The sequence below is a fragment of the Rhincodon typus genome, chromosome 11 (assembly GCF_021869965.1).
Source record: "Rhincodon typus isolate 14 chromosome 11, sRhiTyp1.1, whole genome shotgun sequence".
NCBI classification, from domain to species: Eukaryota; Metazoa; Chordata; class Chondrichthyes; order Orectolobiformes; family Rhincodontidae; genus Rhincodon; species Rhincodon typus.
Window position 1 is genome coordinate 68,584,744 of NC_063342.1, and position 12,458 is coordinate 68,597,201.

General features: G+C 41.3%; 1 protein-coding gene across 1 annotated transcript in view; it reads left to right on the forward strand.

Moving 5' to 3' along the window:
* Window positions 1–6,515: 6,515 nt before the first annotated feature.
* Window positions 6,516–12,458, forward strand: part of LOC109937909 (lysophosphatidic acid receptor 6) — a 19,620-nt gene continuing 13,677 nt past the window's right edge. Inside the window, exon 1 of the mRNA XM_048602669.1 lies at window positions 6,516–7,957. Within this exon, the coding sequence (XP_048458626.1) occupies window positions 7,202–7,957 (756 nt within the window). The 5' untranslated portion in view covers window positions 6,516–7,201. The remainder of the gene's footprint in view (window positions 7,958–12,458) is intronic.

Genomic DNA, 12,458 nt, shown 5'->3' on the forward strand with positions numbered 1-12,458 from the left:
CGGTGACCCTTCCTCAGAACTGTTCTCAGGAAGGGTCTGGAGGGTTCTGAGGAAGGGTCACCGGGCCCGAAACGTTAACTCTGTTTTCTCCTCCACAGATGCTGCCAGACCTGCTGAGCTTTTCCAGCAACTTTGTTTTTGTTCATCCTTCTATATCTGCATAGCAGTAGACTAAGAAGAGAACAAACTTTAGAACTTTGACAAGCCTTCTCAAACAACTTGCTTTCTGTTAACTCCATCATGCAGATTGCACCATGCTTCCTGCACATTATCAACAATTGTCAATGTGGTGACTGTACAATAATTAACAAATCACAATTTATTATGTATATTAAAATGTCAAAGGAACAAATTCTGCAAGACAAACAAAACAGAATCGGGCAATAATAAATGAAGAATTAATTTACACAATAATTTAGCATAAAGCAATTGCATCTTACACTAATACCCACTTATTAATTGAATTTGGAATCATGACCATAAATGACCAAAGCAAAAAACTGTGAATCCCATTCTGTTTCATTTGAGTCAGCTGGCCATCCATCTTACACTTCATAGTTTTATCATTTATGAAGTATATGAAATAGGATCTGGACTTATTGTGTGTACATATTATTGGATCATTGTTATGGAATAAAGAGGAGAAGGGTCAGGAGTTTGATTTGATTTTTCCATATTTTCCTTTTGATCAAGAAATAATGCATTTTGGTTCAGCTATAACAGGCATGGTTGCCATCATAGGTGAGTACATTCAAATTCTAGCTACAAATGAAGACTTCTCTAAATGTAGAAATACAAAAAAACAAAGATACAGACACTATTACTGAAACAGACAGGAATTACTTTGGCCAGGTACTTATCAGCATCTGGATTAAACAATAGCCTAATCCAAAAATGCATCTTGTATCCCGATTTGAAGGTAAGCTAGAGCCATCAGAGAAACAAGTTGTGAACACACAAAGATTAGGTGTTATAAGTTGCATCAGGACAAGGAGAAGGTCAATTAATAGGAAATGAGAGGGAACTGTATGTGCTTTGCTTGAATCACATTAAATGAAAAAAAACAAAAACTAGGGAGTAGACAATTCAATTTTGTGTCTCATTTTTTAACTTCCAAAATACAAATTATATCCAAACAAATGAAACTTGCAGCAAGGAATGCTAAATAACTAGGTTGCTTGAACACTTCAATCAAGTAAAGGCATAATACAAAAGGACACCTAAATGCATTGTTTATATTTTGCTCACCTCAATCCCATATCAATGTCATCGGAGCAACGTACTTACTTGACTAAGCTTGAAGTTCCATTCTACAGCTGGGACCTTCCAAATGAGGGATTGAGTGTAGAGTGATGTACCTTCAATGCTTATTTAAAGAGTCATTGGAAACAGCTCCAAAATAATCTAACAACTGAAAGAAAAGCTCAACGAGATAATTTTCTAACAATTATTAGGTTGGTTAACATCAACCTGCTAAATGAATTGTGGCTAAGATGCAGTTGGTATCCATTAGTTGGTGTAGCCTGTGTAGTTTGTCAAGCCTAAAACTACAGGACCTGCAAAAACAGCCATCCATGTCACACTTTTACTGATTCTCCTAGCCATCAGTTTTAGCAAGTCAAAGAGTTTAAGGAGATAGGAATCTTATAGGGGTCTGAGTGATGTGGCCTATGGTGAGATTTGCAGCAGCATCAGACGATCAGTGTGGTGACACCCATCTCAGTACCATCTTATTCCATCTTTTATTCTTCTCACAAGCAGTGTGGCAAGATTCTCACTAGGCAGCAGTGGGGTGACAACTGAGGGTTAGTATTGTTTATTAAACACCTTCTTAATGCTACAACTCACCTCACCAATATTCCGACTGGCACTGTATCAAACGCACTAAACAAGCCAGATATCAGGATAAGTCAACAAGGAAACCAGAATGAGTACCTAGTGGAGTCAGGTTGCTGCTTGCCTCTGAATGATCTCCACACTGTATGTGGACATCTCAGGAAATACTCCGTGGGCATTGGCCACATCGGCATCTGACATGGCCAGCTTTTAAGAACCCTCATGGTACATCTCGGATTCACTCACAGGCCACTTCAGCACTTCAATGCCGTATCATGCATTACACGGTCAATTGCCAAACTACAGCAAGGACAGTGTGTATTCAGGGACACATACGCAGATAGTGGACTGGACCACGCTGCATCACTGAGCTCTTTGCGCACTGTGAAAGTACTCATTTACTCTCATCCCACCTGGAAGCTCAAAGCATCCTAGTCTTGCATCGATATCCTGGCCATTTGGTGCTTTCCCCCTTAGCCAGACATACCATGTGCATATTACTGTTGTCTGGTCTCGTCATCTAGTGCGGACTCAATCAGGATGCTTGTCATAGTTGTCAGGAGGCCTTTGCTCTGGGGTCCCCAGGATAGTAAGTAAAAGGCAGTCTCCCATCCCAGTCCAGGCCCTGTTTGGGGTAATCAGAGTCAGGATCTTCTCCTCATAATGAGTGAAATTTAATTTCCTCATGGAATAAAAGACAATCAGATATTACAGAATACGAAAGTGGGTGCCACAGTTATTGTTGTTGATGCATGAGGGGAGATGTCCTGCATGAGTGTGCTGGCACCATAGAGGGCATGTAGGGTTACAGCTGTCAGGGATTGGAGTGAATGAGGGAGAATAGGGAAGTTGTGAGGCATTAAAGAGGGAACAGTGAAAGTGTAGAGCATGAACCTATGGAAGGCAGATACACTGGCAGAGACAGACGCTGGGCATTCCTCCAGGTGGCTGACAGTGCTTTAACTTGGCTGGCACTTCAGACCAGGCTGACATGGTCTAATTATTGTGGCTTCCTCTGCTGGTCCTTGGAGAAAAGGAAGCCCCCCACGCTCTGCAGCAGGACCACAAAGACCCTGCCCACAAAGCAGAGCGCCAATTTCCCATGTTCAAAGCAAATGTCAGGAACCATGCAGGGCAGCTACAGATTGACCGTGCTTGTCCGAGTGCACATCATGCGGGTTTTTACAGATAGGGCAGGTACAAAGGATGCCGGTGAACTACGGGGTATCTGGTAAGTGGCAAGTTATTGTATGAATGACAAGTGGCAAGATGGCGTGGAAATTGGACCCAAGAGATGCCATGAGGGCAACAAGTTTGCTAAGATAGGGCTAGAGAACTTCCTAGGCCTCAAGGCAATAAACCCTCCCAAAAACTTAATACAACTTGAACTTGGCCAAACAAATATGTAACATTCAGCCCAGGGTCTTTTTATATTAATATTTTATCAGCTTGTACCTAGAGCTGACAACTGGAGGAATACAACTAAAAGACTAATATAAAAGCGGGTGCTATGATTTGTTAGTCAAAAGCTGTCCGAGATGATTCAAGACCTGGTCATAATGGCATGGGGTGTTTGACAATATAAAACCAGCTATCTTACAGTAAAAAAGAACATTTAACCAAACAAATTTTTATTGGCGCGGCATGTTCAGATTGAGTGAAATGGAAGTGGCTGTCACAGTGGCTTTTAATGTTGGTTTGGTGGTGAAGTATCCCAAGTAAGCGCACATGCAGCAGAGAGGGCATGTAGGGTTAGTAATCAGAGCCTTGCACTCCCACTATTCCGTGTGAAAGCTAAAAGGACATATTGTTGAATGTTTGGAATTTTCTTACCATATGTAGGACTGCTTACACAATTTCAGTACAAACATGTTTATAAACAGAAGTTGCAGATAAGAAAAACTAGTTAACTGGCCAAACCAGACCAGTTTTAGGTACACATTATATGATGTAATGTCAACTCTGGATAATATCACAAGGAAGCTTAAAGGTCCATTGTACTGATTAATGGAACTAAAATGAACAAACCAATTTTTAAACCAGAAAAGTATTCCAAGGTCTAACTTCCTATACTTAAGCCCACATTTTGCAGCTTTAACTGGTGTCAAGAATATACATGTATTTTACATCTTCATTTACTTAGGATACCCCAAAGTGCTTCCAGTTAATGAGTTATTCTGAAATGTAGCTTTTGTTGACTCCATTGGCAACATGGTAACTATTTTGTACACAGCATGTTTCCACAAGCAGCAAAAATCAAAATATCAAAATGGAATTGTTGGGGCGAAACAAGTGTCCGCAAAGTAATAATCACGGTAAAATGTACACTGCATAAAAAGTCTGAACACACAAAGTATACACTGTCTAGACAAAGAACAAAACTGACTCAACCAGAGCTTCAGTGAGCTCAGGATATAGTGCAGTACATACGGGATACTTATTAACAAACATTTTAAGTTATAGACAGTTTCAAGTCTGAAGTAAATGATTTGTGTTCCAATATGATCTGCAATCTCATGGCCGAGCATATTCCCACTCAACCATTACTATCAACCAGGGAATCAACCCTGCTTCATTGGAGTGTGCAGGGGGGGCATGCCAGGAGCAACACTGGGGGTACCTCAAAATTAAGTGTCAACCTGGTGGAGCTACCTAGCAGGGCTACTTGCACACCAAACAGGTAAGCAGCAAAGGTCAGACAGGGCTAAGGCGATCCCACAACCAATGGATCAGATCTAAGTTCTGTACTCCTCTCACATTCAGTCATGATTGATAATGGACAATTAACCAACTCACTGAGGAGGAGGCTCCACAAATATCCCAATCCTCAATGATGAAAGAGCCCAACATATCAGTGCAAAAGATAAGACTGAAGCACTGCAGAAACCTTCAGCCAGAAGTGCCATCTCGGCCTCCTCCAGTGCTTCCCAGCATTATGGATGCCGATCTTCAGCCAGTTCAATTCATTTCATATGACATCAAGAAACAATTGGAGGCACTGGATACTGCAAAGGCTTTGAGCCCTGACAACATTCCAGAAAGTTCTGAAGAACTGTGCTTCAGTACTTGCTGCTCCCCTAGCCAAGCTATTCCAGCAGTGTTGCAACACTAACACCTATCCAACAATGTGGAAAATTGATCAGTTATGCCTTGGTACATTAAAAAGCTCAACAAATCTAACCTTGCTAATTACCACCCCATCAGTTTACTCTTGATCATCATTAAAGTGATGGAAGGTGTCATCAAGTGCTATAAAGCAGCACCTACTCAGCAATATCCTGCTCTATAAAATCCATTTTGGGTTCCATCAGGGCCAGTCAGTTCCTGACCTCAGTAGAACCCTAGTTCAAACATTAACAAAAGAAGTGAAGCAAGGATCACAGTCTCTGACATCAAGATCACATTTGATCTAGTGTGGCATCAAGGAGCTCTAGCAAAACTGGAATCAAGAGATATTGGGGCAAACTCTCTGCTGGTGGGAGTCATATCTGGCACAAAGTAAAACAGTTGTGCGGTTATTGGAGGTCAGTCATCTTAGTTTCAGGACATTTCTGCACGAGTTCCTCGGGGTAGTGTCCTAGGCCCGACCATCATTAATGATGTTCCCTCCATCATGGAAGTGGGGATGATTGCACAATGTTCAGCACCATTCGCGACTGTTCAGATACTGAAGCAGTCCATGTTGAAATGCAAGAATACTTGGACAACATCTAGGCTTGGGCTGGCAAGTTCCAAGTAACATTCGTGCCATACAAATGCCAGGCAATTTCCAATAAGAGACAATCTAAAAAGCATTCCTTGGCATTCAATGGTGTCAGCAGCACTGAAACCCCACTATCAACACCCTGGAGTTACCATTGACCAGAAACTCAAAAGGAATCTCCACAAAAACACCGTGACTACAACAGCAGGTCAGAGGCCAGGAATACAGTGGCTTTAACTGATCTCCTGGCTCCCCTATGCTTGCCTACCATCTCCAATACACAAGTCAGGAATGTGATACAATACACCACATCTGCATAGATGAGTGCAGCTCCAACAACATTCACGCTGCATGACACCATTCAGGACAAAGCAGCCCACTTAACTGGCACATCTATAAGGATTCACTCCCTCCACCATCAATGCTTATTAGTTGCAGTCGCAGTACGGCCTATAGATGCACTGCGGAAAATTGCCAAAAATCCTTAGGCAGCACCTTCCAAGCCCACTACCACTTCCATCTAAAAGGACAAACAGCAGATAGGTGGGAACACCACAACCTGCAAGTTCCCCTTCAAGCGACTCACCATCCTGACTTGGAAATATATCGCTGCTTCTTCGTTGTCACTATCAAAATTCTGGAATTCCTTTCCTAAGGTCCTTATAAGTCTACCTACAGCATATGGTTTGCGGAGGTTCAAGAAGGCAGCTCACCAGCAACCTTCAAGGGCGACAAATGCCGACCAGCCAGCAACGCTCACGTTCTACGAGTGAATAAATTTAAAGCTGACGCACAAGTAACTGCAGGCTACTTATATCCAAATGAAGATAACCACATCAAACCTTGCTAAGAAAATTTATTCAGCACTTAAATAGTTAACAGATCAGGGATCTGTGCTGGTTAAGTATTTACTGGCCCTGAAGGTATCCGGTCGGCACTCTACATCGCACAGTCAAGAAAAATGGGTTGGACCTGTTCTAACCATGTTCCTACGGCATCATGTGCGTCCATGCCGGATTCAACCAATAATATTCGTAGTTGGGTGGAAACCTAGCGAAGAACAATGTTCACAAAGTTGAGATACATTATCTGAATTCAGCTTTTTCGTGCGGGCTCTGTTGGGAGTTGAAAAGCCTGTCTAACGGCCAGGAGAAAGGTGTGACTGCTTCAAATTCGTTGCTAAGAGTCTTTACTGCAGAAAGTGGAATACGATTCTCACCAGCTTTAGTCGAATATTCTTGCAAGATACTGAGCAACGGATCTTAACTTGCGTGTTAAACAACTTCGGAAGGCTGGATTTAGCTTTGTCTACACAATCATACTTCAGATTCTCAAGAGCGGAATTCCTATTGTGCAGTTGCATAACCGGGGTCAGTTACAGCAATGTTCTTACAAAAGCATGTTTAAAACCTCGAACTTTTTTTGGCAAAACAGATTAACTCAAGAAATTGGTTTAACCGGGAGTGAAACGAAACCAGTGTTAAATGAACAGTCCAATGTTCACTTTCTACAATAAACCAATGTTCGTTTTAAAGATAAAGGAAAGAAGCCATTTCACACCATTGTGTAACAAGATGCAACTCCAACGTAAAGCTAACCCAGGGACAAAGTCCTTCCAGTGAACCAAACGGGAGCATAACTATAGCGGGAACAGTCCTCACCATGGCAGAATCAAACTTTACGTGTATTCCTGACGACTCCTTCAAGTATACATTGTACAGCAGTGTGTACAGTATGGTGTTTATAATCGGCCTCGTGTCAAATTGTGTGGCTCTGTACGTTTTGAGGTGTTCCTTACAACTCCGAAACGAAACAATAACCTACATGACCAACCTGGCAGTGTCAGACTTGCTGTTTGTCTTCACGCTACCCTTTCGGATATTTTATTATGTGACCAGAGACTGGCCCTTTGGAGACTTGCTGTGCAAGGTTTCAGGAACGCTGTTTCTCACCAACATGTATGGGAGCATCCTTTTCCTGACCTGCATCAGCGTGGATCGGTTCCTGGCTATCGTTCACCCTTTTCGGTCAAGGATGCTGAGGACGAAAAAAAACGCCATCGTTGTGTGTGTGGCCGTGTGGCTGACAGTGCTCACCGGAAGTATACCAGCAACCTTTTTACGAACCACTAACGACAGAGCCAATCAAACCAAAACGTGCTTCGAAAACTTCTCCAGCCACACTTGGAAAAACTTTCTGTCGAAAATTGTCATTTTCATTGAGATCGTGGGTTTCTTTATTCCTCTGCTGCTGAACTTCTTCTGTTTCTCAATGATGCTAAAGACTTTAAAACAACCTATTACTCTTTCCCGAAGCAAGTTAAACAAGAAAAAAATTCTCCGCATGATTGTGGTCCATTTCCTCATTTTCGTCACCTGCTTCGTACCCTACAATATAACTCTGGTGATGTATTCACTGGTAAGGACAGGAACAGTAGGAAACTGCTCTGTAGTGACCGTAGTTAAAACAATGTACCCCATCACGCTGTGCTTTGCCGTATCCAACTGTTGTTTTGACCCGATTGTTTATTACTTCACTTCAGAAACCTTTAAGAATTCCATCAAGAGGAAGTCCAAGTCGCTAAGGCTTGACTCGGACTTTTCTGAGGCCTTCCTCAGCAGTACAGTAAGAACACTGAAATCCAAAATGCTCAATTCAGAGTCGACTGTTTAAGGTCTCTCTGGCAGGTTTTTGTCAAATGAACTCTGAACCAAATTATAAATGTAGTTTATAATAATGAAAATGCAGCATTAATTATCGCCAGTGGGCTGCGGATAACTGTTCTATCTCCCTGCTTCCAAATGGGAGTACAGTACTCTTCCATGATTGAAAACCAACGTCCTCTTTAGACCAGGGATAACGCACATCACTCGTGCGGGAGGGGGCAGTTCCTTTTCGTTCATAATCACTACTCACTTAAATGCATTCTTTAATTTTTATACTTCACTCAAATAATACAATAAATAGGTAATTAACAAACATTGGTTATATCAATAAAAACGAAAGAACTGCAGATGCTGTAAATCAGGAAGAAAAACAGAAGTTGCTGGAAAAGCTGAGCTGGTCTGGCAGCAGCTGTGCAGAAAAATCAGAGTTAACGTTTCTGGTCGGGTGACCCTGCCTCAGTTCTCAGAACTATATCATTTATATTTTTGAATATTTGTATTTGTTTAAAATAAATCTAACATTTGGCCATTTTAGTGCGTGCCTGCGAACATGTATAATTAGATCAAGTTACAATCCTTAACTATGGCACCAGCAATGGTTATCTCAATGACGAGGTATTGTCAAAAGTTTGATCAAAGAAGAGGTCGTTACAGTAACACTGTAAATGACCACCGAGATTAGAATATGTGAGGCTGTTTGCTTGACTTTCAAATTTAAGTAATGTACAACTGAGAAGAAACCATTTAAATTTATTTTTTGAAACATTCATTTAGGATATCTGGTCGGCCGGACGAGTTAGACAGGGCTGTTTCTGTACTGTACAGCTCTATGACTCTACAAACAATGCAGCTAATCATATGTTTATACACAAGTCAAAAATAAATTTCTGTTTAGAAGGACTGAATTAACAGCATTTTCTATTAATCTGCACCCCAAAATTTGTGGGAATTTTCCAAAACTAACCATCTTTACAATGACAATACAAAAAACCAACACGTTCCCTAAGCAGGTGGATATTGGCCCAAGAGTAAATCAGTTGTAGCACTCTCCCTTATCTCCCAGTGACAAAAAAACCCTGCAATTTTGTGCATATTTACCTCTGCAGGAAGTTAAACTCATCTTCGAAAATGGAGTTGTACAGACACTGGTACAATACTTAACTGAGTTATAGACACACCAAGAATATTATTAAAACTGAGTCGGACTCCAGTTTCTGCAGAGGAGACACTATTTTCACTTTCATGACCAATAGATCAATTTCCTCTTACAATTCTGAATTGTGCTTCATTCAAGATTAGTCAGATGAAAGAATAATTTCAGGGAACATAAAGCATGTATTACATAATCTTAATTTAAATTTATGCTCTGAAATACAATTGGATTAAATTCAATTTAAAAACAATTGACATGATACTTTACAAGAAAAGACAAAAACAGAAAGCCTTTCTTTGGTCTAAAAAAAGGTTTTAAAACAAGACAGGATCTTAGGGAAGAAATTCCAGAGCTCATGGCTGAAAGTACTGCTGTCTATGCTGGGGATAAAAAAAAGGGAGGGGTTCCACAAGGGCCAGAGTTTAAAGAGTGTACTTTGGAGGGTTGTAGGGCAGAGAAAGTTACAAAGATAGGGAATAATAAGGTTATTGACAGATGTGAACAATGGAAAATTGGATAGGTTAGGCCTGTATTTTGGAGTTTAGAAGCTTAAGAGGTAACTTGATTGGAACACAAAATGTTGAGGGGTCTTAGCAGGGTAGATTTAGAGAAGATATTTCTTTGTATGAGAAAATCTAGCTGTCATTGTTTAAAAATAAGGAGTTTCCATTTAAAACAGAAATGAGGAGAAATTATTTCCCTGGAATTATCTTCCTAAAAATGTAGTGGAATGAAAGTGTTTGAGTATTTTTAAGACAGAGTTGGATAGATTCTTGGGAAGCAAGGCGTGAAAGTTACGAAGGGTAAATGGGAAGGTAGATTTGAAGTCACATGCAGATCAGCCACAATCTTATTAGTTGGTGGGGCAGGCTTCAGAACTGAATGACCTACTTCTGTTCCTTGTTCATATGAGGTGGCCTTGGGAGGTCAAGAGCCAACATACGTTAGCAAGCCCAGGGATGACAGGAAGCAATTCAGGATACAGACAGAGATTTCAATGAGTTTAAGTTTTGGAAGATAAAGGATGAGATGCCTTCTAAAAGACCATTCTTTTGGCAATGGATGGGCTGAGTCAGGGACAGAGACAAATTATGTTCCAGAGGTGTAGGAAGATGGCCTTTGTGGTAGAAGAAATACTGGATCATTGGCACCAGTACTGGGAGCTGTTTTGATGGGATGGGCTCCACCTGAATCATACTGGAACAACAATCCTAGCAAATTGCATACTAGGCACGTGTATAGGGCTTTCAACTAAATAGTGGGGATTGGGTTCAGTTACATGGAAAATTAGGGAAAAGGTTAAAAAGGCAGGAAGGCCTCAGTAGAGGATATTAAAGTTTTCAGAAAGTAATAAGACAGAGTATGGAAAGGGTCAGGAATCTAACTTCACATACAGCAGGTAAGAGGACAACAATGAGAAGGGGGGCAGTCAGCACTGGACTACGGGTGTTGTACTTCTTAAAAAGAAAAAAAAAAAAAAAAAAAATCATACAATATACAACAGCGCAGAATGAAATTAGCAGATACTATGTGGGTATGACAGATGTGGCTGCAAGGTGATCGGGGCTGGGTACTAAATATCCAAGGATACATGTCCTGTCAAAAGGACAGACACATGGGCAGAGGGGGCAGGGTTGCCTTATTAGTAAGAAATGAAACTAAATTGATAGCAAGAAGTGATATAGAGTTGGAAGGCATAGAATCTGTATTGGTAGATTTGAGGAACCATAAAAGAAGATATGATGGGAGTTTTGTACAGGCTACCTAACAGTAGTCAGTATGTGGGGAAGAAAATAAATCAGGAGATAGAAAAGGCATCCAAGAAAGGCACAAATGGAGTCAGAGATATACAGCATGGAAACAAATCCTTCGGTCCAATTTGCCCATGCTGACCAGATATCCTAAATAAATCTAGTCCCATTTGCCAGCATTTGGCCCATGTCCCGCTAAACTCTTCCTATTCATATCCCCATCAGATGCTTTTTAAATGTTGTAATTGTACCAGCCTCCACCACTTCCTCTGGCTACTCATTCCATACACACACCATCCTCTGTGTGAAAAAGTTGCCCCTTAAGCCCCTTTTAAATCTTTCCCCTCTCCCCTTAAACCTATACCCTCTAGTTTTGGATTCCTCCACTTGAGGGAAAAGACCTTGTCTATTACCCTATCCATGCCCCTCATGACTTTATAAACCTCTAAAAAGTAACCCCTCAGCCTCCGACACGCCAGGGAAAATAGCCCCAGTCTGTTCAGCCTCTCCCTATAGCTCAAAGCCTCCAAACCTGGCAACATCCTTGTAAGTCTTTTCTGAGCCCTTTCAAGTTTCACAACATCCTTCCGATAGCAGGGAGACCAGTATTACACGTGGTATTCCAACAGTGGCCTAACCAATATCCTGTACAGCCACAACATGACCTCCCAACTCCTTTACTCAATGCACTAACTAATAAAGCAAGCATTCTAAACACCTTCTCCACTATCCTGTCTACCTGCGACTCCACTTTCAAAGGAACTATGAACCTGCAGTCCAATTTTACAATAATCATGGGGGACTTCAGTATACAGGGTGACTGGGAAAAAGAGGCTGGATCTCAAGAAAAGGAATTCATGGAATGTCTGTAAGATGCCTTTTTTTGGAGCAGCTCGTCGTAGAGCCCAATAACGAACGGGCAATTTTGGATTTAGTGATGTGTAATGAGACAGGCTTGATTAGGAAGTTTAAAGTGAAGGGACTCCAAGGAGGCAGTGGCCATAACATGACAGAATTCACCCTGCAGTTTGAGAGGGAGAAACTGGAATCAGATGTAACAATCAAGTAAAGGTAATTACAAAGACATGAGGGAGAAGCTGGTCAAAGTTGATTGCAAGGGGACGCTAGCAGTGGAGCAGCAATGGCAGGAGTTTCTGGGAATAATTTGGCAGGCACAGCAGAAATTCATCCCAAGGAAGAAGAAGCAATCTAAAGGGAGGATGAGGCAACCATGGCTAGTAAAGGAAGTTAGGGATAGCATAAAAACAAAAGAAAAAGCATACAATATGATGAAGATTATCGTGAAGTCAGAGGATTGGGAAGCTTTTAAAAACCAACCGAGGATAGCT